The 24,902-nt window shown below is 34.5% G+C and overlaps 1 protein-coding gene across 5 annotated transcripts in view; it reads left to right on the top strand.

Annotated features, from left to right (window-relative positions):
- The window catches only part of LOC116351026 (muscle M-line assembly protein unc-89), a 40,919-nt gene that overhangs the window by 10,113 nt on the left and 5,904 nt on the right, over positions 1-24,902 (top strand). Inside the window, exons 9-27 of one of the 5 annotated variants that reach the window (XM_031783062.1) lie at positions 157-340; positions 414-1,230; positions 1,326-1,704; positions 1,768-1,983; positions 4,233-4,943; positions 5,032-5,156; positions 5,224-5,271; positions 5,882-5,972; positions 6,633-7,288; positions 7,367-7,520; positions 7,592-7,680; positions 7,767-8,306; positions 19,284-19,452; positions 19,544-19,586; positions 19,663-19,952; positions 20,020-20,296; positions 20,369-21,067; positions 21,220-21,526; positions 24,170-24,568. In XM_031783062.1, coding sequence (XP_031638922.1) covers positions 157-340; positions 414-1,230; positions 1,326-1,704; positions 1,768-1,983; positions 4,233-4,943; positions 5,032-5,156; positions 5,224-5,271; positions 5,882-5,972; positions 6,633-7,288; positions 7,367-7,520; positions 7,592-7,680; positions 7,767-8,306; positions 19,284-19,452; positions 19,544-19,586; positions 19,663-19,952; positions 20,020-20,296; positions 20,369-21,067; positions 21,220-21,526; positions 24,170-24,568 — 6,194 coding nt within the window. Of the gene's footprint in view, positions 1-156; positions 341-413; positions 1,231-1,325; positions 1,705-1,767; positions 1,984-2,299; positions 2,900-3,032; positions 3,999-4,232; positions 4,944-5,031; positions 5,157-5,223; positions 5,272-5,881; positions 5,973-6,632; positions 7,289-7,366; positions 7,521-7,591; positions 7,681-7,766; positions 8,307-11,916; positions 12,724-19,283; positions 19,453-19,543; positions 19,587-19,662; positions 19,953-20,019; positions 20,297-20,368; positions 21,068-21,219; positions 21,527-23,682; positions 23,878-24,169; positions 24,569-24,902 lie in introns of those variants that run through there. The other 4 variants (XM_031783071.1, XM_031783057.1, XM_031783077.1 and 1 more) reach the window with 4 other exon arrangements.

Below are 24,902 nucleotides of genomic sequence, written 5' to 3'. Positions count from 1 at the left end.
AAACTGTTTGTATTTTCTACATCGTCATTGATTTTAAATGTGAATCAATGTTATTTATTCCTATTTTTAATTGGCTTTGACTTCGTATCGATGCTTTTCACATTGTATTTATATTACAAACAATTTTCCTTTCGTTTGTTTTTTTTTCAACTTTAGACACCTATCATTTGAACATAAATGAATTGTATTTGGAGACGCATGTGCGAGGCAATCCACCACCAAAGGTTGAATGGTTCAAGGATAGTGTAGAAATTGCACGTACTGATCCAAAATATCAGATATTTGATCATCCTGATGGATTATGTGAATTGATTGTTAATTTCCCGAATCAAAACGATAGGTAAGTGCCGAAATAACTAACGTAAAAAGCGTAAATCTAAGATATGTTGAACTATGTTCGTTTTTTTTTTCAGCGGGAAATATGTGTGTAAGGCGACGAATAAATGTGGAACCACAGAAATTCCACATTATGTGTTGTTCGAAGGAAAAGAACATCATATTGCTGAAAATATTCATGGCGTATATCATGCTGATCATACTCGTGTTAAAACGGAACATGGTTTCACAAATGGCGACGGCCCCGTTGAAAATGGTGTTGATGCTGATGAAAAAGATAAAAAAGGTGGAAAGGGACAAAAGAAAACATCACGCCCCGAAACACCATCGACACCAGTACCATCGGCACCGGCACCACCAGCCAAAAAAGAACCACGTGAATCTCGTATTGGAATTAATTTTCCAACAAAATTATCAAATCGAGTTGTTGCAGCTGGCTCAAAACTTAAGTTCACTTGTTATTTGGATGGTTCGGATCCAATGATCAAATGGTTTAAAGATGATCAACCAGTTGTATACTCACCAAAGTGTCGTCAAAATAATTTGAATGGTTTGTGTTCGTTGGAGTTTGCATCGGTTACCGTTGAAGATTCCGGAGTTTACAAATGCTGGGCTCGCAACACATCTGGCGAAGCATCGACAAGTGCCACGCTTGAGGTATTCAGCGGCGGTGATTCAGCCGATTTGAGTCCAACATTTACACGATCAATCAAAGAAACATACAATTCAAAGATCAATGAAATTAACATTACTTGCCATGTACGTGCAATTCCGAAAGCAACGATTACATGGTCCAAGGATGGCGTTAATATTGAACCCAGTGAAAAATATCAACTCATTGAACATGAAGATGGTCTTTGCGAATTGAACATCAGCGATGCTACCAAATATGATGTAAGTTTTTTTCTAACCATGCAGACGATGGAATGATTTCTGAATGTCTTGAATGTATTCTCTTTTTATTTGTTGTTTTTTTTTTTTAATATTAGAATGGTAAATATGGATGCCATGCGGAAAATCGTGCCGGCAAAGCGGAAACTAGTCATATCGTTCAAATTCAAATTCGCGAACAACGTTCGAGCATAACAAGTCTTTCGTCAATTAAAGAGTCACCACCAACACCTGAAGTGCCCGAAGAGAAGGATGGAAGTGGCAAAGGAAAAGGACAGCCACGTCAAAAGAAAGATTCATCATCCGGCGGAGGTGGTGGTGGCGGTGGAAGACGGTATGCACCAGCACCCCCACCAGATCCAAAACAACAATTGTTCTTCCTTGCCTTCCTCACTGATCGTACTATTCCAGTGGGTGGAAAAACTAAAATTTCGGTTTGTGTCGAAGGACCTGATCCACAAGCGCGTTGGTACAAAGGTAAAAATGATTTTAAAAGTTGTTTTTCTTTTAAATCATTGACATATTTCGTGTTCATTTCAGATGAAAACCCATTGCAAATGAGCCCTCGTGTCCGTGTCGACGTGAGAGACGGTTTAATTACATTGAATATTAACAATGCGGTATTAGAAGATTCTGGTGTATATCGTATTTTAGTTCGTAATGCAGAAAGTGAAATTACATCTTCATGCACGGTTAACGTGTTTGATCCAATTCAACAAGTAGCAACCGCTCCATTATTTACGAATACAATCAAAGGTATGAGTTTCAGGATTGATGTGAAGCCATTTGTTTCTCATTTTATGTTTTTTATTATCGGATGTGAGGTAAGATCAATTTTTCTTCAATGTATTTAATACAAATCGCATGTAACAAAAAAAAAAAGCTTTTTCTGAATAGACCGTGTTTTTTTAACATAATTTGTTTAACAAATCTTGATTGAAAAGTATAAATTGTGAATATCATCGATGTTTTGCGCAATTTTGGGGTATGATGTTGTCGAAACCACCATATTTTAAGAATTTTATTTTTATTGAAACCACTTTTTAAATATAAAATTGCGTCAATCATTTAGAATCATTTGCATCTCACTCGAAACAACTTACGCTCGAATGTCAAGCTCATTGTTCGCAGTACATAAGTTCATCGGCAATACTAACCGGTCAACCGGTACAAACGGTATCACACAATGTTAGTGTAAGTCCACCGATTGTGGCACCAAAACCAGAAGAACGACAAAAACGCCGTCAATACCAAGAACGTTTTGTTCAAGATCATCAAATCCGAGAGCCAATCGATAGACATGCAGCGCCCGTTGCATTGGCATCGTTTATGAAAAATTTAACAATCGAAGAAGGTAATCGTGCTAAATTCGTGTGCAGTGTTATCGGACAAGTCGACACAGTGGAATGGTTTAAGGACAATATTCCATTGCAACCCGAATTGGATCGTAGGTATCGTTTTATCAATTCAGGTGATGCAATTGTTGGTTTGGAAATTCATGATGTTACATCAAGTGATTCTGGTTTCTATACGCTTTCAATATTTGGTCGTCGAAATAGTGTAACATCTAGTTCAAAATTGACAGTTTATGAAGCATATAAATCACAAAAAAAATCTCTTGCATATGATCGCCCACCGATGCCATCATCATTATCTGAATTCATTGTAAAAGGTACACTCATTAGACATATAATATTTTAAATGAAAATCAAACATTTTCGAAAAAAAAAAAAAAAAAACAATTTAAATTTTATTTTTTAACATTTTCGTGTTCGATGACATAAAAAAAACCACACATTTCTTAGATTCAGCAAAACATTCGGACCATTCATTTGAACGGTTAATTCGTAGTAGCCGAGCACCAAGTCCATTCCATCGTGAATTCACATCATCATACCGAGAAATGCGCCCGCCTGTCAACGAAACAAAATCAATTCGAATTCGTGATAGTTTACCCATAACAATGCCATACCGTTCGAAATCTTATCACGGTGATTTAAGTCGCATAGCTGCTAAGCCGTCAATTACAAACAATCTTCGTTATGATGATCACCAAACTGATCTATACAGAAGCTATCGCTCAATGTCGCGTAGTGCAAACAATCTTAATGCAAGCAACAGTTCACGGCCTAGTATATCAAGTTTTCATTCATCTTATGTGCATGCATATTCACGGCATCACAGCCATCACAATCACAACCTACCGATTATATCATCACAAAGTCCGGTGCAAATAAATAATCGAAGTCGTTTCCGTGCACGTAACGCCTACAAGGCATATCGCAGTCGAAGTGCAAATCGACTTGATGAACGTGATTATTCAATGTCACGCACTATTCGGTCGTCAACACCGAGCACTCGATTGTCGTCTTCTAGTTCACACTTTAGTATATCTCAAGATTTGCATTCAAGTTCGCGATTTTCCAAATCACTTACCGACATTCGTACGCTTCAATCGCGAATTAATAATGAGCTGTTACGTCCATTGGCACGTGATAGCTCATCTGTTCGCCATATTGACGATAGCTCTGAATTGGCGGCGAATCACATTTTAAATCCCGACATTTATGTTCGATGGCTGAAAAATAAGTGGGATATGGAAGAAAGTTTCCGTCGACAACGCAGTATGTCAGCACGATCGCATATCGATCACTATGCAAGTTTGGCCAAGAGTCGTTATCGCGACGCCTCATATCCGGCACGAATGAAATACCATTCGCATAGCTCACGGCATCATCCTGATATGCCATTCTTTTCGAAAACGATCAGAGGTAAACGATACATGACTTCCGATAAATTGCCCCCTTTTTTTGTTATCAATCTTACTTCTTCTTTTTTTCAATACGAAATCAAATTATTTTCTGTATCACTTTTTATGTTTGTTTTCTGTTGTTTTTCTTTTTACACTGTTTTCTGTTCGGTTTCATTGTTTTTCAATGGATTTATCTTTAAATCCAATTGAAAATCGGTGCGAAAAATTAATTTATTCAATTGAATCGCTTCAGATACATATAATCTTCATGCAAATGAATTGGTGTTGGATTGTCGAGTACGTGGCGAACCACGGCCAACAACAACTTGGACAAAAGACGCCAACTTTATCGACACAAATGATATAAACAAATATCAACAAATCGATCAACCAGATGGTTTGTGCCGTCTTGTCATCTTTAATCCAGAAGAAAAAGATAGCGGTTTGTACGCGTGCAAGGCAGATAATTCGGCTGGAGATGATAAAACATCACATAATGTTATATTCAAAGGTGCAAATTCGTACATAAATGAAAAACTACACGGTTATGTTCATCGTGATCCAAATAAGCCACAATTCCAAAATCAATTGGGCAATCATTTGGTCACTGCTGGCGGTACAATTGCTTTGCAAGCCGAAATCATCAACGAACCATCCGAAGTGAATTGGCTATGCGAAAAAGTGCCAGTTGTATTGGGCGATAAAGTACGCAAAATAAACGATCACGGTGTTTATACATTGGTGGTGACTGATGTGACTCAAGAACAAACCGGAACATATACATGTCAAGCCATTAATGCGTTTGGAAAAACAGAGGCTGTTGCACATGTTCACATTGTCGGACCATCGGTCAAAGGCGGCAAATGTCCATTGTTCTTATCACGTCCAGATAGCGAAATGAAAATTCAAACGGGCGATCCATTCTCATTCTCGTTCCGAGTTATCGGAGATCCAAAACCAAAATGTAAGCAAAAAACCAACCTAAACAGTTCACAAACAATTATTTATCGAAATTGGTGTTTTTCTAACGTGATTTTTTTTTCTTATTGTAGTGATTCTCTTGAAAGGAATACGTGACATTACACAAAACGATCGCACTTTGAAGGAGGCTCATGATGATTTCATTCGATTTAGTGTGCAGAATTCAAAGCCAACTGACTCAGGCACCTATTGCATTGTAAGGCCAATTGATTCGTTCATAGATAGGGCAATCAATCATATTTTGTAAATTATTTTTTTTTCAGGTGGCCAGAAATCAACATGGCACCGATCGTACATTTGTTAGCATAACGGTAAAATCACCAAAACAAAAGAAGTAACCAACAATAACATGCATCGATTCGTGAAACTCTCTTCAAATTGACATTGAGATTTACAATTGACGATTTACCCAAATACCAAAATGATACCTTTCTTCATTTACTTTCTGCAAACGCACGAATTTTACTAATTCAGTTTCATGTTTAATTTAACCAAGGAATTTTTATTAAGGAAAAACAACAAGAACGATTCTATTTTACAGCTGAACAACATTAACAAAATCAATATAAAAACAAAACCAAACCAAAAAAAATTGGCAAAGCAAAAATTCGATCATAAAATATATTGTACGAAATGGGCATAAAATTCATCGCAAATAACAAATTGATTACAAAAATGCTTAAATAACCATTATTAAAAATCTGATTTCCATTGAAGGTCTACTATAGATTCTTATTTACAGCAACTGCAATGAAGTAACTCTGCATTTTCTTGCTATCGCATGCTTTCAAATCGTCATATGACATGAAAAATAATGGTTCTCTTGAAAAAAAATTAAATAAATAAATAACGGCAAAAATCGTTTGAAACAAGCGAAGTAAGAAAAGGCAAAGTGTCTAATGTCATTTATATAATCGATAGGTTAAAGAAAGGGCTCGATCTAGCACACCACTCAGATCGAATTGGTCATATATTGGCGATGAATACGCGGATGTCTCATCATATCTTAAAAGTAAGTTTCACAATCGATAGGATTGACAGTTCATTGTGCTTTTACATTGCATTCATTAATTGCGCGTCAATTTGATTTTTTTTTTCCACAAATCCATTTTTTCCATTTAGCTCACTTTATCTCGTGGCATTTTTTCTTTCATTTGCTTTGTATTTTTTTTTGCGTTTATTTTATTTTTTATTTATTTTCTTCCCTATAGGCTTGAACGTATCTAGAGTGGATTGTTTATATTTTTTTCTATTATTTTGCTCAAACGAGCACATCTGATCAATAATTATTGCTTTGGTTTTGCCCAATTAATGCTCTACTAGATGTGGTGCTACTGATTTAAAAACATTTATGCTGTATTTTACATTTTCTTTTTACTCATAACCTCCTTCTTTTAGTATTGTAAGTTGAAAATTTAATAATGTATTTATTGCATACAAAACGTCCATGAGACGTTTATAATCGTTTATAATTTATAATGAATTTAAATAAATAAATACGATTGGTTCTCCGGAGTTCTTCAATGAAAAATAGAGACAAGTGTGTGTCCCATGCTTTATTTTTTTCTGTTTTGTATTGCTTTTAGCATGCTGTTAATAGTAACTGAAATCAGGATCAATTTTGTGCTATGTGAATCAGATTTGAATTGAATTTTTGAATTATTTGATATAGATCCGCCGGCGACAATATCATCGGAACCGATTGTTATCGACAATGGTAAGAGTCATTTATCATTATCCTGGGGTAAACCGATTTGTATTGATGCCGCACCGGTTATTGCTTATCGGGTTGAGGCTTGGTTAATTGGAGCTGAAGGCGGTGCCAGATGGTGTGAATTGGGCATTACTCCAATCAATTGTTTCGATGTATTTAATTTAAAACCGGGTGCACGATATCATTTTCGTGTTACGCCACGCAATCGGTACGGATGGGGACATTCAGTTCAAACATCAAATGCAGTTACGGTCGGTGCTTTTGCCATACTACCCGAATTTACGAAAATTTTACCGGGACAATTGAAAGTATTATTGGGTAAGGATTTTTCATTGGAATGCATTTACAAAGGCAGTCCAAAACCATCCATCGTATGGTATAAAGATGAAATTCCATTGAGCTCCGATCACGAACGAATTACAATGAAAATGGTGGGAACATCAACGTGTCGTTTGGAAATTCGAAATGTACAACCAAGTGATACGGGCAGATACATTTGCCAATTGACCAATTCACAAGGACGTGTATCCACATTTGCACGACTACAAGCCGTTGCTGACTACAAAATTTACGAAGTTGATAATATACTGAAGCAAAGAGTTAATGGAGATTCGGTACGGTTACAATTTTCTTCAATGTGTTCGCTTGAATTTTATTTGTAATCCATAAAATTAATACAATCATTAATTTAGGATATAACGGAAGATACATTGCCACAATTTGCAATGAGATTGCGTGATCGACGTGTACAAATGTCATATCCGGTACGTTTGACATGTCAAGCTGTTGCATGGCCTGCACCCAACATAACGTGGTACAAAGACTCACAAGTTATTACAGCAAATGGTTAGTTTACCTTTTTGAAAAAACAAAAAATGATTTAAGATAAAATTAAAACTTATTTTTCCATCGTATAGAACATTATGTGATTTTAAATGAAGACGCATTCAGTACATTGGAAATAACGCGTTGTACACTTGATGATACTGGCAGTTATACCGTTACGGTAAGCCTCGCCTCTATTTTTATCAATTGTCTATATAGCTATTATATAAAATAAAATGTTTGTCGGGATATTGATACTCATTTCAGGCCGAAAATGAGCATGGTTCGGTTTCGTGTCATTGTAATTTGATTGTTGATAAAGGTATTCGAGCTTATATTGCGCCTGAATTTTTGGGCTCCTTAGAACCGGAATACAAGGTCAAAATTGGACACGAAATCCGATTGTGTGCACAGATCGAAGCGTATCCATCAGTTGGTGTGAATTGGTATCGAAATGGAATCCGTATACGGCCCAGTCGTCGCATTGTGCCAACACTTGATGACGATGGATTTGTTGAATTAGTCATATCAAATGCAACATTGGATGATGCGGGCGCCTATAAAATTGTCGCAACAAATGCCGTCGGAAAGGCAGATTGTATGTGTAACGTAATTATTGAAAATTGTGATAGCAATGGCATGAACATTCCAAGCATTTTCGAGCCAAATATGCCATACTCAAAAGAACCAATGTTCGTTAAGAAACCACGATCGTTTGAAGCCAACGAAGGTGACACGGTGATAATAACACTGTGTGTAATTGGCGATCCAAAGCCTGACATTGTTTGGCTACGAGATTTTCTAAAGGTAAGCAACTGAATCAATTTACTTTAGCTTTGAATTTACTTGAACAAATGAATAAAAATAAAAATAAAAGAAATGGTGCTTGATCCAAATCAAGCCAATAGATCAAGGGTACTCTTTTTTCTTAGTTTTTCTTAACAAAATGCTGTAAATTGTGATCATTAATCACAAAAATAAATGTATATAAACTGTAAACACCATATTAACATCTCAACTATTGACAATCAGAACGTGTGTTGCTTCAATACACAATCATAAATCGTAATCCGTAATTTAAACGATTCGAAACAAGTAGCGCAACTCAATTCAATGATGATTCATAATATTAAAACATAATAATATAATTTTGGTGCACTCTTTTTGCTATTCGTTTTCGAACAAATGAACACCGTGCACTTCCAATTGAAATCCATCATTTTTTTTTTCATTTGATATTCCATTACGAGAATCGCAAATTTAATTTAGCAAAAAAGCATCCAAATCTAGTAAATATCAAAGATATTATTGAACATATGTTCGCTGCGGTATATATGCGATTTACCAAGAAAGCGTTGCAATGCTTATTCATATATACATAAAGGTAGCTAGGGTAATGTGATTTTTTTGGTATTTCACATCGACCAGAATTTGACTACCCATTCAAAAAATTTAAGATCAAAAAAGGTCTTCATTTCCAAAAATCAAATCGATCTGATCTTCAATTAATTGCTAATTAATTAAGCCTTTTATTGGAGCTCGGGAATATAAAAGATAGTGAAGATCATAGTTTATATGATATCCAAAGTATCCATATTACAGCCATCTTCCCCTATTAAATATATTATTTATTTTACTCATATTTGTTCGCACAATAGTTCGTACAGTCCAAGAATACTAAGTACTTGTGCTTGAGTTACATAAAATTTCTAATTCAAAATCTGTGAATAATGATTTGGTAAAATGAAGTGTTGTTCTTCAAAAATAAAAATAGAATGATGTGAAAACAATTGAATGGAAAAAAATGTGAGCTAGATGGATTGAAGACAAGCGAAGAATATAATATTTATTCCACACATTGTGTTGTGGAATAATGATTAGTATTGTTGTATCGGATAGTATCCAACGAAATTCATTGAATGCATTCATTTGGAAAATTTCTTTCAAAACTTAAATTCTATTACCTCCTTTCACTCGATTCGATCAAAAAACTGTGACTTTAAATGAAAATCTCAACACATACGTGAATTCTCTGTAACATACCAAAAACATCATTCTATTCGCAAAATTATCTCTAAAAGATAGATTTTTTCAAAGACAACTGTGTAATTAGCATCGGCCAATCAAAAAAGAAAAAACGTTTTTTGCTACATTATACAATTGTTTATCAGAAACCGATTGCATCAGTGATGATGAATGTACTTTTTCGTTTCTTTGTTGTTGATTTGTGGTTTTTGATTCAATCGGTGCATCTGATTTAATTGGTTTCGAGAAAACGAGAAGAATATACATTCGAATGATGTACACGTTGGTTGGCACACGTTATACACTAGATGCAATCTGATTGTGATATAGTAGGTACCAAGCGTCACACTTCGTCATCCCTTGAAAATAACGACAATCTATTTTCAACGTTCGTATAATAATCAAGCGATTATTTATTATGTGTCGAGTTGAATAACAATCGAGAGAAGTAATAGTCATCCATGCCTGCCGGTCGATTTCTTCCTATCTTGTTGCTCTGCTTTATTACCGTACAACTATTTTTTAACAATGAAGTTGTCATATCTGTCTCTCTGTGCTCGAGACACATTCACTTCCTGCATGCACTATTTTTTTTTGTTGAAAAATTGATCATATTTCACGGTTTAACCTTGATATATTAGTTACATGCATACAATGTATTGTAGTTCCATTTGTGTTAAGAAAAAACAACGCTGTTGAGAATTTCTATTATCATCACTATAGTAGAAAGACAATCATTTACTTTTATCGATTGTTGGCTTTTACTTTTTGAGATAAAGAATACGTTTTACAAAATGAAATTAATTTTAATTGAAAAAAAATTGAGCTCAACACTTAAATGGTGTACGTAGATCGTACGAAACGATTAAAAGTGAATTTTGCGCGTGTGCAATTACTTGAATCAAAATGAAATGTTCAAACGTGGTTTACCAAGTAATTGTTGCATTCGTGAGCAACAAATTGAATAAGTAAGGTGGACAATCGATTCGGCTGATGTAACCCGTGTACAAAAAAAGTGACTGACTATTTTGGGACAAACTGACTGACTATTGACTGTAAAAACAAGCAACCTTAGTTAAATTTAGTTAACTTCAATCAATTAAAGTAAGCTATGGTTAACTGCAACAGCTAACTATAGTTGACAATAATCATAGTCACCCGATAGTCAAAACGTCCCAAAATAATCGCTTGACTGACTGAGTAACTATAGTCGATTGTTTCCCATACAAAATTTTAAAATTCATGAATATAGCTAACTATAGTCACTTACAGTCAATAGTAACTTAGTCACTTTATTTCCACTCGGGAACCTTCCGGATCGGGTACGTGATCTGCCCAGAAAAGAAGAGAACAAAAAATCTTGAATCACGAAAACCGCATGACATGTAAGCTGTGTGATCGATGGACACATGCATAAAAATGGTTGGATATTGGTTTTGGCCCATTAACATTTTCAAAATCATTTTTCCAAAATGATTTGGCGTTGTGGTATATAGCATTCACACGTCAATCACATTTACATGACATTTTATGCAATTTTTCGTGTCTGTATATTTTTTTTTCCTCCACAACTTGAGTCATCAAATCATCGCTGAAGATTATCGGATAAATGTTCGCTTTCATACAATCACGACTCGCCTTTATAATGATTGTTTTTCTTTTTATTTATGTTTTTTTAAGAAGCGCAAACACAAGCGAAATAATTAACACATAAAAACCGTCAACCATTCTGGGTCTTACCAAAACTGGAAACACTTCATCGAAATTGAAAAATTACACGAAACCTCAGATAATATTTTTTATTTGATAGAAAAATGAAACAAAATGCATGACCAAAAACATGCGCAAAAATCAAATAGAAATAATAGTTCCATGGGAACGATTTGCTGATTGAAATTTGCAACGAAGAAACGCCACAAAGAGTAGAAAGAGACAAATATATAAAAACGTCCGCAATATTTGTTTTAAAATATATTAATTCCATTTTTCATTTCGGCTTTGATGAATTGATTCAACTGCATGTATGGCAATAAAGCATAGTGCGTATTAATCAGAAACCAAAGGTTTTTGTATTACATATAAGCATGTATTCAAAGATTTGCCACTGTGCATCAATCGAGCTGCGCGCACACACAACAAAGTATGATATATGAAATGAAAAAAAACAAAAACCACAACAACAACAACGTAGGATTTTTCTGAAATGATCGCCGTTTTAGTAGCACACGCAGTATTGGCATCAATATAGACGACAGTAGCAGTGGTAGTAGTTGTTACTTTTTGGTACTAGCAACGAATTACGGTGCACATTCGTTGATTATCCATCGGTAGTAGTCAGTTATGCTTTAGCCGTTGTCTCGCGTGGGTCGTTGTAGTTTTTCATCTCTTCGCTGTGTGCTCTTTTTTAATATTATCCAATTTTGCCAAATTGCACTTGTAAATGCCAGCAATTCTGGACATTTTTTTTTGCACACAGATAATTTGATTAAGTCTTTTCGACTTTTTGCCAACGATTTTTTTTTGTCTGTGAATATTGCACACTTGGCATTAATTGAATAAAGTACAGAGAGAAATACCGAATTATATGAACTTTATCAATCTGGTATGAAAACTGCATGTGATAAGATCACGATCACGATTCCAATTTTAAGTTTTGCACACATTTTTATCGCGATTTTAGTAACGTCTCGTACCGTTTTTTCGGTGTTTGTTGTAATTTTGTCTTGAGTTGAACTTCTTTCGGCTGGACACATATATAATTGCTTGACGAGTTGCAAAAAGAAAAATTGCATACAGTTCGCCTTTGGACATAATTTTTTTTCTATAAAGTGTTTGTATTTAGTTTCGGTTTATTTGATGTGTTAAATAAAAGCTTGATAATTATTTTGTGATTGACTTACATGTCTCTGTAGGCGATAAAATTGTAATTTATTGCATGTAGCGTGTGTTGCGCGATGTGTAAAAAAGTCGATCTCTACACATAATTTAATCAATTGACGAAAGAAAAAAACAGTGAACAATTATTGATTTATTAACTGCGCCGATTTTAATCAAACAAGACAACTCAACACATATAAAAAATTACCATTTGAATTATTGATGGATACGAGACAAAAAGTTAAACACACCTATAATTTATCCATTTGAATATTGTTTGCAAACATTGGAATTTGCTGTCCGGTATCATCATCACTTTCAGGTATATTTGATTCGCAGATGAACATTCTCTTATCGCTTAATCTAATTTACTATATTAGGCTGCAATTGATTTAATTGTGAATTCAAATATTTAAACATTTTACATTGAAGATCATCGGTGAATGTGCATGCTATGTGAATCTATGCACTGTAGAGTATTACAGTAAAACCTCTCAATAATGGAATCTATGGGGCCGAAATTTTTTCCCTACTATCGCGAGAGGTTCAATTCTGAACTTTTCCACTATGTGGATGTTTAAGGCGTTCAGCTGCTAAGGCCCAGCTGATATACCCTTGTGAAAAATTACTGACTGACTAGTCAGTTAACTAATTTGGGACGTTTTTGGCTAAAGCCAACTGAGATTGAAGTTGTTTTAAGTTGATTTGGCTAATTTTTTCAGTCAATTCTAGTAGAGACAAATACAACTTAATTCAACTTCAATCGCAGTTGGCTTTAGCCAAAAACGTCCCAAATCAGTCATCTGTTTAAAATGACATACATAGACGACTAAAGTCGACTGGGTAGACGACTTCCGTTTACAAAATTCAATTTCAGTCGATTTCAGCTAACCAGTCATTCAGTCACTTTTTTTCCACACGGGTACTGCTATAAAAAAAACTTAAAAACAAATTTTTGTTTTCATAACTGCTAACTGCTAGGCAACGCTGGTGATTCTTTATTACTCCTTTTTGGCAATCAATGACAGCTTACGTTTTTTTGTTTGTTTTCAAGCGAAGCTGCTATAAGCACCGGCGGAGGTGCGGGCACTTTTCTTGACGCTCTTTCTTGTAATCAGGTGTGGCACTTGAAAAGCTATACAGATTATGCCCGCACCTTCGTGGTGCCAATACCAGCTCTGATTTCTAGAATGACAAAAAAACGATTTCAATTCAATTTTTGAGCGAAAAAAGACTTTGGAAAAATGTTTGGGATGGTGGGATGGTGACTATCAAGAGGTCATTTGACTAAGAGATGCTCAGAGCAAAAAGTCTCTCATTGCCAGGTTTTACTGTACTATCTTCTTTATAAAGAATAAAACTATTCGAAAAATAGCGTAACAAGTGTACGTGTATTATCTTGCGATTCAATGTCCAAATTCGATGTGGCTAAATTAGAAAAACTAAGAGACTGACAAATCGAAATGAAATAGTGATAATTTTCCATTGCACATAGTCAAGTAAATGAAAATAAAATCAAGCGTACAAAATTTAATGTGTATGGTCATTATATAAAACAAATAGCATAAAACCTATGTTTAAATCGGGCAGAACAAAGGCAACAAATTTAATTACAGATCACAAAACGAATAATAAATGCCTATTTCGATCGGTTTTCAAAATTATATGTTTGTATGGTTCGCCTCTTTTATGTGCGCAATTTTGTGCGAGAGAAAAAAAATGCATAATAAATTCGGGCAGTTCCAATGGTGCCAAAGTCATTTAATGTTAGAGAGAGTGTTGATAGCCATGATACAAACTTGATGTGGTTCATTGACAAATGGCACTTGAAAGGGAAAATTTCGCACTTCATCAATGATGTACGTGCCGAAAAAAAAACTGAATATCGATCGTAGAAAAGGGAAAGCGAAATATTAAAACATCACGTTTTAATTCACATGACAGTTTTTCAATAATCATGGAGAAAATCGGTATTTTCATTCGCAAAAAAAGACCCAATCCACAATTGATCACGTTCACATCAACAAGTGATCGAATGTTATAATAAATAAAACATAAGAATTTCACATTTCGGAGTAATGCTAGTATATTACATGCAGTGACAACTTGATGTCTATTGCCCATTCAATGACTTATCATTCCCGAAGCTTGTATTGAAGACCAACGTTTCTTCTTTTTTCTCCGGCATCTGCAAAATGTTCATAACATATAATGATGCGATACATTTTAATGAGGAACAAATCAACGCATTTCTTCCCATCACGATAAAGCGATATTCGAGGGAAAAAAAACCAACAACGATGTGACGCAGTTAAACATAGAGTCTAACAACTAAATTGCTTTATTAATCTCAACTCTAATACATTTGATATGTAGCGGTTTCGAAAGCATTCACTTCCATAAATCAATTACAAAACTTTTCAATACGCAGGCGAATGTAATTTGTGAAACAAACCCAATCTAATTCAAACTCTATCGATATTCTATTGATGCTGCACACCAATGACTGTTTGCAATTGAATTGCGCACAATAACTCAACAACAACAACAACAACCGTGTTCGTACCAATTTCCCAAGATGGTTGTTTTTGAATCGATTAACGGAAATACTTTATTAACGAAACGCTTCATCAAAGCATCAAATAAAACTGAATGTGAACATTTTTATCAAAAGGAAACATTATATTTTTTGTGTAATGAGATAAATAACTAGACTGCATGAAATCAAATTGTTAAGGTGATCGTTTTCTTTTTAAATAAATGTGTCGGCCGGTGTCGAGGTCATTTCATAGTTTTTCATTCGTTGCAATTTTTAACATAATAATTTTACATATTAAAACACCAGATCATAGAGTTATAGGGAGTTAAGTATAACTTTAACTCTATGATCGATCATTTAATGCAGCGTAAATGTTCAAAAGATCGCGAGAATAATTCTTGAATGAATAACATTTTGTTGGAATAAGTGTAGCTGTAGACAGCAAAAAAAGAAAAATTCGCCCGAAACTATATTTGCACATAAAACATGATGAAATCTAAATGAAGCATTCAAAACGCCGACTCATTTGAAATGAAACAAGATGAGAGCGTAGAACAGATAAATGAAATTATTGTTGTTCATTTTTGTTTGATTGATTCGCAAACTTTCTGGCAAACATATGTATAACAACGAAAAATGCGCACGTGTATATATGTGCTGACGTCTGCAATAAGTAAATTAAAGCAAATACAGAACAATCGAACTTTTAAATATGATGGAAACAAAATGAAAAAAACAAAAATTAAAATAACAAATTGAAAGAAAACAAACGAAAAGTGTTTGATGTTATTCGAAAAGGAAAGAAACTATGTCAAAACGTTACACGTTTTTTTGTTGTTGTTATTTCAATTGTCGATGTTATGTTGTATTAACGGCGGTTGGGTCGATGTGTGCAGTTTTCTTTTTGTTTCGTTTCGTTTTCGGATCCACGCTCCGTTTACCTCACAATGGTTTCTCTCATTTGGTTGGCTTTGGGCCTTGGCCATTCTTTTATAATCGTGTATGGTGAATTTCGTTTTTCCATCGTATAATTTTGAGACTAAAAATGTATATATATATATTATTTGGATGTGATGCTTAGTGCATCAAGCGATAAAATGCGAAAACTATTCGCGAAAAATGTAATTAATGTCTTGAAAAATATGTAGAGCGTATACTTTTCATCTTGGTTGTTTGCTGCTGTTTTGGTTTGGTTTACGTTCGGTTCTTCTTGTTTTGCTGTTTTGTTTATGTGAGTGCGCGTGTGCCAAGTTGGTGGCGTTAGCTATGCTAAAAAGAAATGATAAAAGAAGCACGAAATGGTTCAATGTATCAAGTCGATCTTCTGAATTCCATCGGCAATTGAACACTCACAGCATGATCACGCTGCAAGACATAAGTCCTTTGTGTTGTCATCTAAAATGGGAGTTACTTTAATTTCTTTTGCATTCCTTAAATTGCTCAGCACAATGTAACCAAACCGAGTCAAACTTCTAAAAAACAAACACACACACACACACACACACACACATAAACGAGAACATTAGATACGATTTACGAGATTTCGCTTGTACGCTTGGATGATATTTTACATGGAGAGTGCCATGACCAGCGGAGAAAAAAAAATGCCACCACATCAAATTGATCTACGCGAAAATACCATCAACCAAAACAAAAACAGCAACAGCAGCAGCGATGGCAGCACCAACAGCCAGCCGAAGCAGCCAAAGAGTACAACATTTTTTCGCTGCTGATATTTCAGTCATTGCCTCAAATGTGCATTACGTCCCGAGTGAAGAGCAAAGAAACATTGATTGCTATTCGCCGAAACCTGTTTTGCATGGTACATCAAACAAAAACAAAAAAAGTCGAACGAAAAAAAGAGGAAGAAAAAAAAACAGATGCAAATGCAGCATACCTATGTTGTTTGTATTATATATACACATATATACATATATTTTACCATGCACAAGGCAAATCAGCCGCATCCGAGCGCGTGCAAAGGTAACATCATCAATTGTAAAATAAGAAAAACATCGACAATATCTCTTATGCATATCGATTTCCAAATAAATCACGTAATCAGATCATTTTCAGAGAGCATTGTGAATCACGAAATCAATGCAATCGAACACACCGCCAAAAAAATGAAAAAAAAAAAAAAAATAACAACGACTAAATAAAAAGATCTTTGGAGAGTATTCATTTTATGATTGAATGGAATGCGTCAAAAAAGATCGTATCACGAAAAAAGGCACGAACACACAAATGTGGTTTAAATTCAAATTTTTCCCAGGGCATTGTTGACCAAAACGTTCGTGTTATCATGTATCACATATCGTGCATAAACTCTTTGAAGTGTATTAGTACTCTGTGAATTGAATAGAATTTAAAATGCAGAAAACTACGGTACCGTATTACATACGGCGTTTTTATTGTGGCCATTTTAATTGGCTGAATAACTACGGATATTTTATAAAAACTCATCAGGTTATGTAAATAGATCAAAATTCACTATTGTTAGAACACTTCAAACCAGAGTTTCGGGATCTTCTGGAACAAAAATTACCACTTTGCACTGAAATTTGCGATCTCAATAAATTGAAGCTAATTTACCAATGATAAATATTGCATCTTTTTAAAGTGTTAAAAAAATAAACTAAATATTTTGCAGTTACAAATCATTTTTGATTCTGAGTTTGAAACAGCAGAGAATTTTAAGTTTCATAAGATAACAAATTTACCATAGTAATTGCATGAAAAAACATTTAAACTTTGAAATCTCCTGTTTCGTTCAAGATTAAATGATCGCTTGCCATATAATGATCGTTATTATTTAAATATAAGCCATATTAGGTAAGGTGATAAAATGTAGAAAACATCAACAGGTAATAATCGATTCTACGTTCATATGTAATTTCAGTTAAATGCAAACTGTGCAAAATTATTACTTAATATACACATCGCACATGATAAAAACACTCTACAATTATAAAATAAATGCAATAAACGACCGAGTCGGTCGGATCGACATTGCACCGCAAGCAATATCTAACGATTTTATTATATCAACAAATTATCGATCACTTTTTTTTTTGCTAAACGATAAGACATTTTGATAAAGCATAAACATACTTACGTTTTTTATCAACTTTCAACATTCCGATTATTATTGTCAAACATCAAAATAAATGACAAATTTCTTTTGTAGCAAAATATAAAGAATCGCTAGCAATTCATCTTAAAACTTTTCAAACCTCGTAATTGATACTGTAGTGCTTAGTCTTTGTCATTCATTAATCGACAGATTTATTCATTTTTCCATCGGCACCTTTTCATACAGCGATTATAAACGCATTAAAATGTGAAGAAAAAAAGTGAGCGCCAGACTTAATTGACTGATTATGCTCTAATTATATTCCAATCGATTGAAGAAGAAAAAAACACGATGTTTAAAATGCCATATGGCTACTGTCATTTATCGACAGTAAAACCTCCATATAATGGAAAGCTGAAGCGACTCATTGAACTGATCTATGCATTCATCGAAAATATTTTTTACTGTAATTTTTACTGTGAAGGTTTTGAAGTGTGATTTAGCTAAATCATAATTAATAAATGTAAACATTTGGAACCTTTATCGTATATGGAAACGAGTAGGTGGAAATCATATTGAAAGGTTTCACCGTAATTTAAAACTTTTAACATTTTCTACATTCTAAACGATTTTGTTGCGGTCGTTAATTTTATTTGCAGCCGTATTAATTTTCGTTAACTTTTCGATTTGATGACGGTTTTTTTGTATATGTAAATTTGCTGTGTGTGTGTGGCGACAATAAAATGAACTTTGCACAATAAACGCAAATGACCGGCAATTTAAATGAACTTTTTCTGTTAAATTGCATTACAGATTTTCGTTTAAGAAAGTCGTCTAGTGTATGTGTGAATTCAATAAGGTAATTCATGAAAAATGAAACACGATATATGTGCGCATAAACATTACACTGGGGTATTCGTTTGTTGTCTCTTGAATTTTAACACCAAAAATGGAAACCAATTTTGAATGATTCATAAGCGAAAATTGTGTCGTGCGGCGTTTCTTTGAATCTACAAAATGTATTTATACAATACATATACAGCTGAAATCATTCATGAGAAATGGCAGTTGCATATAACTTTTAAATTGCAATTATTTTTTTTTTGTTTTTCGTCTTATTTTGTTGTGCTCTTTCTGTCGCATATTTTGATTCAAACACAAGGACATCATCATCTTTGCTATAAAAAGTGTTGCACTCACGATCGATATTTGTAAAAACAAAAACGAATGATTTTTATGTTAAATTTTGTATTAATTTTCATTTCAGCCTGAATATTATAAGGATGCTCCACATTTCCGTCGCATTGGTGATGGGCCTGAATATCGTTTAGAAATACCGCGTGCGAAATTGGACTATACTGGCACATATACAGCAATTGCTTCTAATTGTCATGGTGAAACCAGAGCCATAATTTCCCTACAGATTTATGCAAAGGGTAAGTGTCCATTTTTGGAACCGGCCCATTTTTACCATATCATTATTTATGGGTGGTGTTTTTATTTTATTTCGTTTTACATAACCTACAGACCTGAATAACACAATGGATAAAACAAAGAATATTACGCATGGGTAAAATGAATTTAAATTTTTATTTTTATACTTCGCTCGTCAATGTGAAATTTTATGCGGTATCATTTTTCTTTAGGAATATTGAAACATTGCCGATATTCAAGCGGCAATTGAAAGATGTTCGGTGCTGTGATGGTGACAGTGTTCGTTTGGAATGTCATGTAGAAGCAATGCCAGAGCCAATCATTATTTGGGAGAAGGATGGCAGAAAATTACAATCAAGTAACGATTTTAACACATCTTACGATGGCGGCCGCGCGATATTGTCAATCAGACGTGTTTATCCAGAAGATCAAGGCGTATATAAAATATATGCATCAAACAGTATTGGCAAAACATTTTCATCGGCTTGTATAATTGTTGATGGTGTGTTATATTTAACGCGTTGTTGAGATTTCGAAACTAATCAATTTCTCGTCATCTTTTTTTTCAGTGGCTGAAGAAAAAGAGAATTTAGTGAGTCGTCAGTTAACAAGACCGAGTGGTTTATTATCAGCAAATTCGACTCCAAGATCCACACCGAGGGCAACTCCGATTCGGAGTATGTCGCCAATGTCAATGTCCTATCGATCGACTAGTATCAATGTAACACATCAACGTCACAATAAATTTATGTCACCGAAATTTTATGCAGTACCACATAGTCGGGTGGCTGAAGAGGGTGAGACGGTGCAATTTCAATGTGCAATTGCCGGTCATCCAATGCCTTGGTAAGAAAAAAAAAAAAAAAAGCATATTGGAAATCTGGATTGTGTGATGAAAATCTATGATTGTATTGATAGGTCAACGTGGGATAAAGATGGTCAAATTGTAACACCAACCACACGAATAACCATCAAAGAACGCGATGATCTACGAATCTTAGAAATTGAGGAAGTTACACACGAAGATGCTGGCCTCTATCGTATTACGCTTGAAAATGAATACGGTCGCATTGAGGCAACGGCTCGTCTCGATATCATCGGAAGTGGCCGAAGTGCAGCTGGTCGTGGTTTACGTATTGGTTCATCGCCAAGACGTAATATAAGTGTGTCACGACGTTTAATGGGCAGCTCAACACGAATTGGCGGGCGACTTACATTGGCTGCCAATTTTCGTGGCACATCGGCACCAACACGAAAATTTTATCATAATGGAAATGACATTAATTTAGATGATCCACGCATTAAAATCGATACCAACGACGATATGAGCATTAATTTAATTATCGATAATGTACAAACAAAAGACGAAGGCATTTACACACTGATTGCGGAGAATGAGCACAGCATTGCTGCATCATCAACTTATGTGACATTATTCCAAGACGAAAGTGAAATTGTAAAACAGGCACCCGAATTTGTGCGAACACTTGAATCAATTAAAAAAATTGAAAGTGGACAACACTTGGATTTAACGTGTCAAGTGCAAAGTTTTACACCATTCGAAGTCCAGTGGAAATACAATTCGAAAATGATTCCAGCCACTACACAAGACTACCGGTACGTAATATTAGATATTCTTTTATAAAACGATATGATATAATTAATTGCGGCTGCCACTTTTTTCACACGAAGTATTAACTCATTATTGTGTTATTTTGTTTTTTGTTCGATTTTTTTTTCTTGCAATTCTTAATCCGTCTATTTGACAGTTTAATTGACCATGGTGATGGATTAATTGCGTTACGCGTGTTAAATCCATTGGCGATTGATTCCGGTTTTTATACATGCATGGTTGCATCGGAATATGGATGCTGTTCAACATCATGCGAGGTTACAATCAAAGAAGCCGAAGAAGTAATGCGTGAAACGATTCCAACATTCATGGAGGAGCCCGTTCCGGTTGTTGCAATGCACGGTTCGGTTGTATCATTTTGTGCTCGAGTGTCGCCAGTCGCATCCAAAGTTAAATGGTTCGTTTGTGGTCGCGAAATTACAGAAAATTCACGTGGCACCATTGTAAGTATAGAATTTAATTCAGTTTAATTTGAAGTCGTACGCACACGAAATTCGAATTGCACCACGCTAAATTCACATTGAAAGTTTACTAGTTACATGGCCGAACGTTTTCAATTATTATCCAAATCATTGCAACTCTTCTCCAACATATAAATGATTTCGGTATGTATCGCAGAAATTGAATGAAAACAATAAGTTTCATTTGAATCGATTGAAAACTCCAATATGAATTAATTAGACTTGAATTAAGTGTAATTTGTTTATTTAATTTATATGTAAAACAAAACCATCAGGGGCAATTTACCTGCTGTGCACAAAATAACATGCAAAAGATCAAGCTGCCGTCAAATTAGAAGATATAAATTCAATAAAAAAAAATAAGAGCAAAAATCACATATAAAAAGAGGCGCACAGCACAATTGCCAGTTAAATGTAAATAGAAACCGAATCTTGTGAGAAAAGAAGCAAAAAAACAGCAACAAAAAACCAAAGGCCTCGAATTACATTCACATGCGCTTTGTCTTGTGTGTTTTGAAAGAAACATATGTCAATTTGCATCAAAGCGACGTCTTTAAAATGCAAATACAGTTTGGTTTTAAGTTAGAATTGTGTGATCGTGTGTAGGTTTGAGTTGGGAACGAATTTTCAAGAACAAACTTAGAAATTGAACTAATTTTGATCAATTCGTTTTGAGTGTGTTTTTTTTGCGCTATTCACATGTGAAGCACTCTCTTTCTCTCTCTCTCTCTCTCTCTCTCTCTCTCTCTCTCTCTCTCTCTCTTTCGCTCTCCCTCTATCTCACTCGCTTATTTTAATAAAAAGAATTCAGTCAACGAAATTCATTCAGTTATTAAAATGACATTAAAAACTAAATTGAAATTAAATTGCCACCGCTGGTTGAATATATATGGCTTCAACAAAGCGGCCGAACACAAATCAAACTCGAACGCAACGCATGCAATACGATTGAATGATCATTTTAATTGATAACTTTATTCAAATGTTCACATGTAATGACAATTTATACATCTCCAAAATGCTGCATCATTTCGCTTCGCTTCAAAATGCTGAGCTGTTGTTAAAAACAAGCAAAGTCTAAACGTACACTCTAGATAACACTGGGTGATAAGCGATACGAATTTATAGCATGAATCATATCATGAATTTTGGGAATATTTCATTGATGTCATCAATTTTCGGTAGAAGCCACAATTACTTGTGGGTTTTATATGATCTAAATATAACGAACTCATTGACAAACTGATAAAAATTCGATTAGGAATTGACGTTTTGCATCACATCAGCCATTCGTGTTCGAGCGAAATGTATTCGTTGATCGTATTGATCAAATGCAAATCGAAAAAGTGTATAGGGCAAGATGTCGGTTCACCTTTCGGTTTATTTATATATTGTTGTTGTTGTTTGTTTCTATTTTGCCGGAGGACAAAAGAAACCAAATGAAATTGTTGTACCGCATACATTTCGGATTCAGTTGTTGAAAGATTAATATACTACAAATGCGACGTCAGTCATATCACATATGAACGTGACCCGAACAAAATTTCAAATATTATACATTTCGTACATGTTTTTTCGTCAATTTTTGTACACATTTTTCGTCTGCAAACTGTTTCTATGATTTTCTTCATTTAAACAAATTTCGGCAAATGGATTTTTTTCTCTCTTTCATTTGGAAATAATGTGCATCGTTCAATGCATCACATCGACACAAGACTCTATGCATCTAAGTAAATGCTGATAGGAGTGAAAACAAAAAACGTTTGGAATTTCTCTATAAGCGCGGGACAGAGTGAGATGACGAACATTGTTCGGGCGTGTACGTGAAGTATGCGCATAGTATTGCATTCTCAACACACCACACAAACATAAGTTATGCATTATCTAAGTTCTTCACGTTTACAAATGCAAAAGAAAGATAAACCACAACAAAGACACACCAAAGAAGAAATGCTATAAATAAATGAACAGAAAATAAGACAGAAGAGGAAAAAAAACCAATATCTTCATATAATATCATGTTTATAAACACACAGAGAGAAGAAAAAAAACCCATACCAGATATTGTGTGCTGTGTGTGCGAGAGTGCCTGTTGCATATCGAAACAATCGGTGCGTTATTAATTTCTGTTAGTCAGTTGACTAAGCGATTCAGTCCAGTTCAGATAGTGACTTCATTTGGTCACGATTGTGTGTTACAATCAATAAACAAATAAATACGATTTCGCGTGCAAAACATTATAATTAGAAAATATTTCAATTGAAACAAATGATTGTTTGAATGAATTGAAATTGTGGATGAGAAAAACAAACCGAAGACAATTTAAATCAAATGTAAATTTATCAATTGGTATAGTGTATTTAACAATACTTAAGACAAAAATAGGAAATCTTTCCAGTATTGATCAACCTTTTTCTTTCACAATCAAAATTTTAAAAGAGCACATGTTGGATGTGCAAATAAGAGAAACGGACAAAGTGATCGTTTACACAAGTGTTAAAATTCCGATTGCTTTTTTTTCTCTCTCCATTCAAAACTGCGGTCAATTCGATGAGAGCGTGTAAAATCCCAGTGACTCAAATGAATTTTTGTGTATTTGTGTTTTTTTTCTCTCTATTGATTTAGATTGAGAGTAACGACGACGGTTTGAGAATTCTTCATATACTTGGCGTTGAGCATCGTTACAGTGGTGAAATTCAGTGTATCGTTTATAATCCATTGAATGCCGTGCTGGCGCAACGCTCGTGCTATACCGATTTGGCTGTATTACCGCGGCCCGCTCAATTGGCAACCGTTGAATTCGAACCAGACCCAAGCGCATTTTTCATCAACTCAAAATCAATTCATTGTGGCGACTTGCATGCAAACCCATCGATTACGCAACAAGCATTTAAGACAATTGCTGATGTTCCAGCCTATCTTATTCGTGGTCCAGACGATTGTACCGCATTAATTGGTGGAACGGTTTGTTTGACCGTCACTTATGGTGGATATCCGAAACCATCTATCAAATGGCTACGAGCTGTAAGTATTGGATATTTCTCGTTTACTTTTTAAATAAAAAAAACTTCTTGTCAAATATCCAATTGATTATGAGTTATTTATTTTGAAAAAAAAAATCACTTTGAATAAAAATAAAAAAAACGGTTTTCGCTGCTTTATTACATTCGTTGAGGTGTTTGTTTGCGTTAAAAAAACGGTGTTTGATTTTACAACGCAAATTGAATCGTTCACATTTTTATATTTAACTTGATTGGTGTATAATCAATAAAAATATTTTTTTTAACGATTTATAAACGGTTAAGCAGTTCCTGCTAATGATTATAAAAGCTAACGAAATGGTCGGCCGTGTGCGTTT

The sequence above is a fragment of the Contarinia nasturtii genome, unplaced genomic scaffold (genome assembly GCF_009176525.2).
Source record: "Contarinia nasturtii isolate CC-2019 unplaced genomic scaffold, AAFC_CNas_1.1 Cnas_scaffold_129, whole genome shotgun sequence".
Lineage (NCBI taxonomy): Eukaryota > Metazoa > Arthropoda > Insecta > Diptera > Cecidomyiidae > Contarinia > Contarinia nasturtii.
This window is presented reverse-complemented; position numbering and strand designations above follow the sequence as displayed.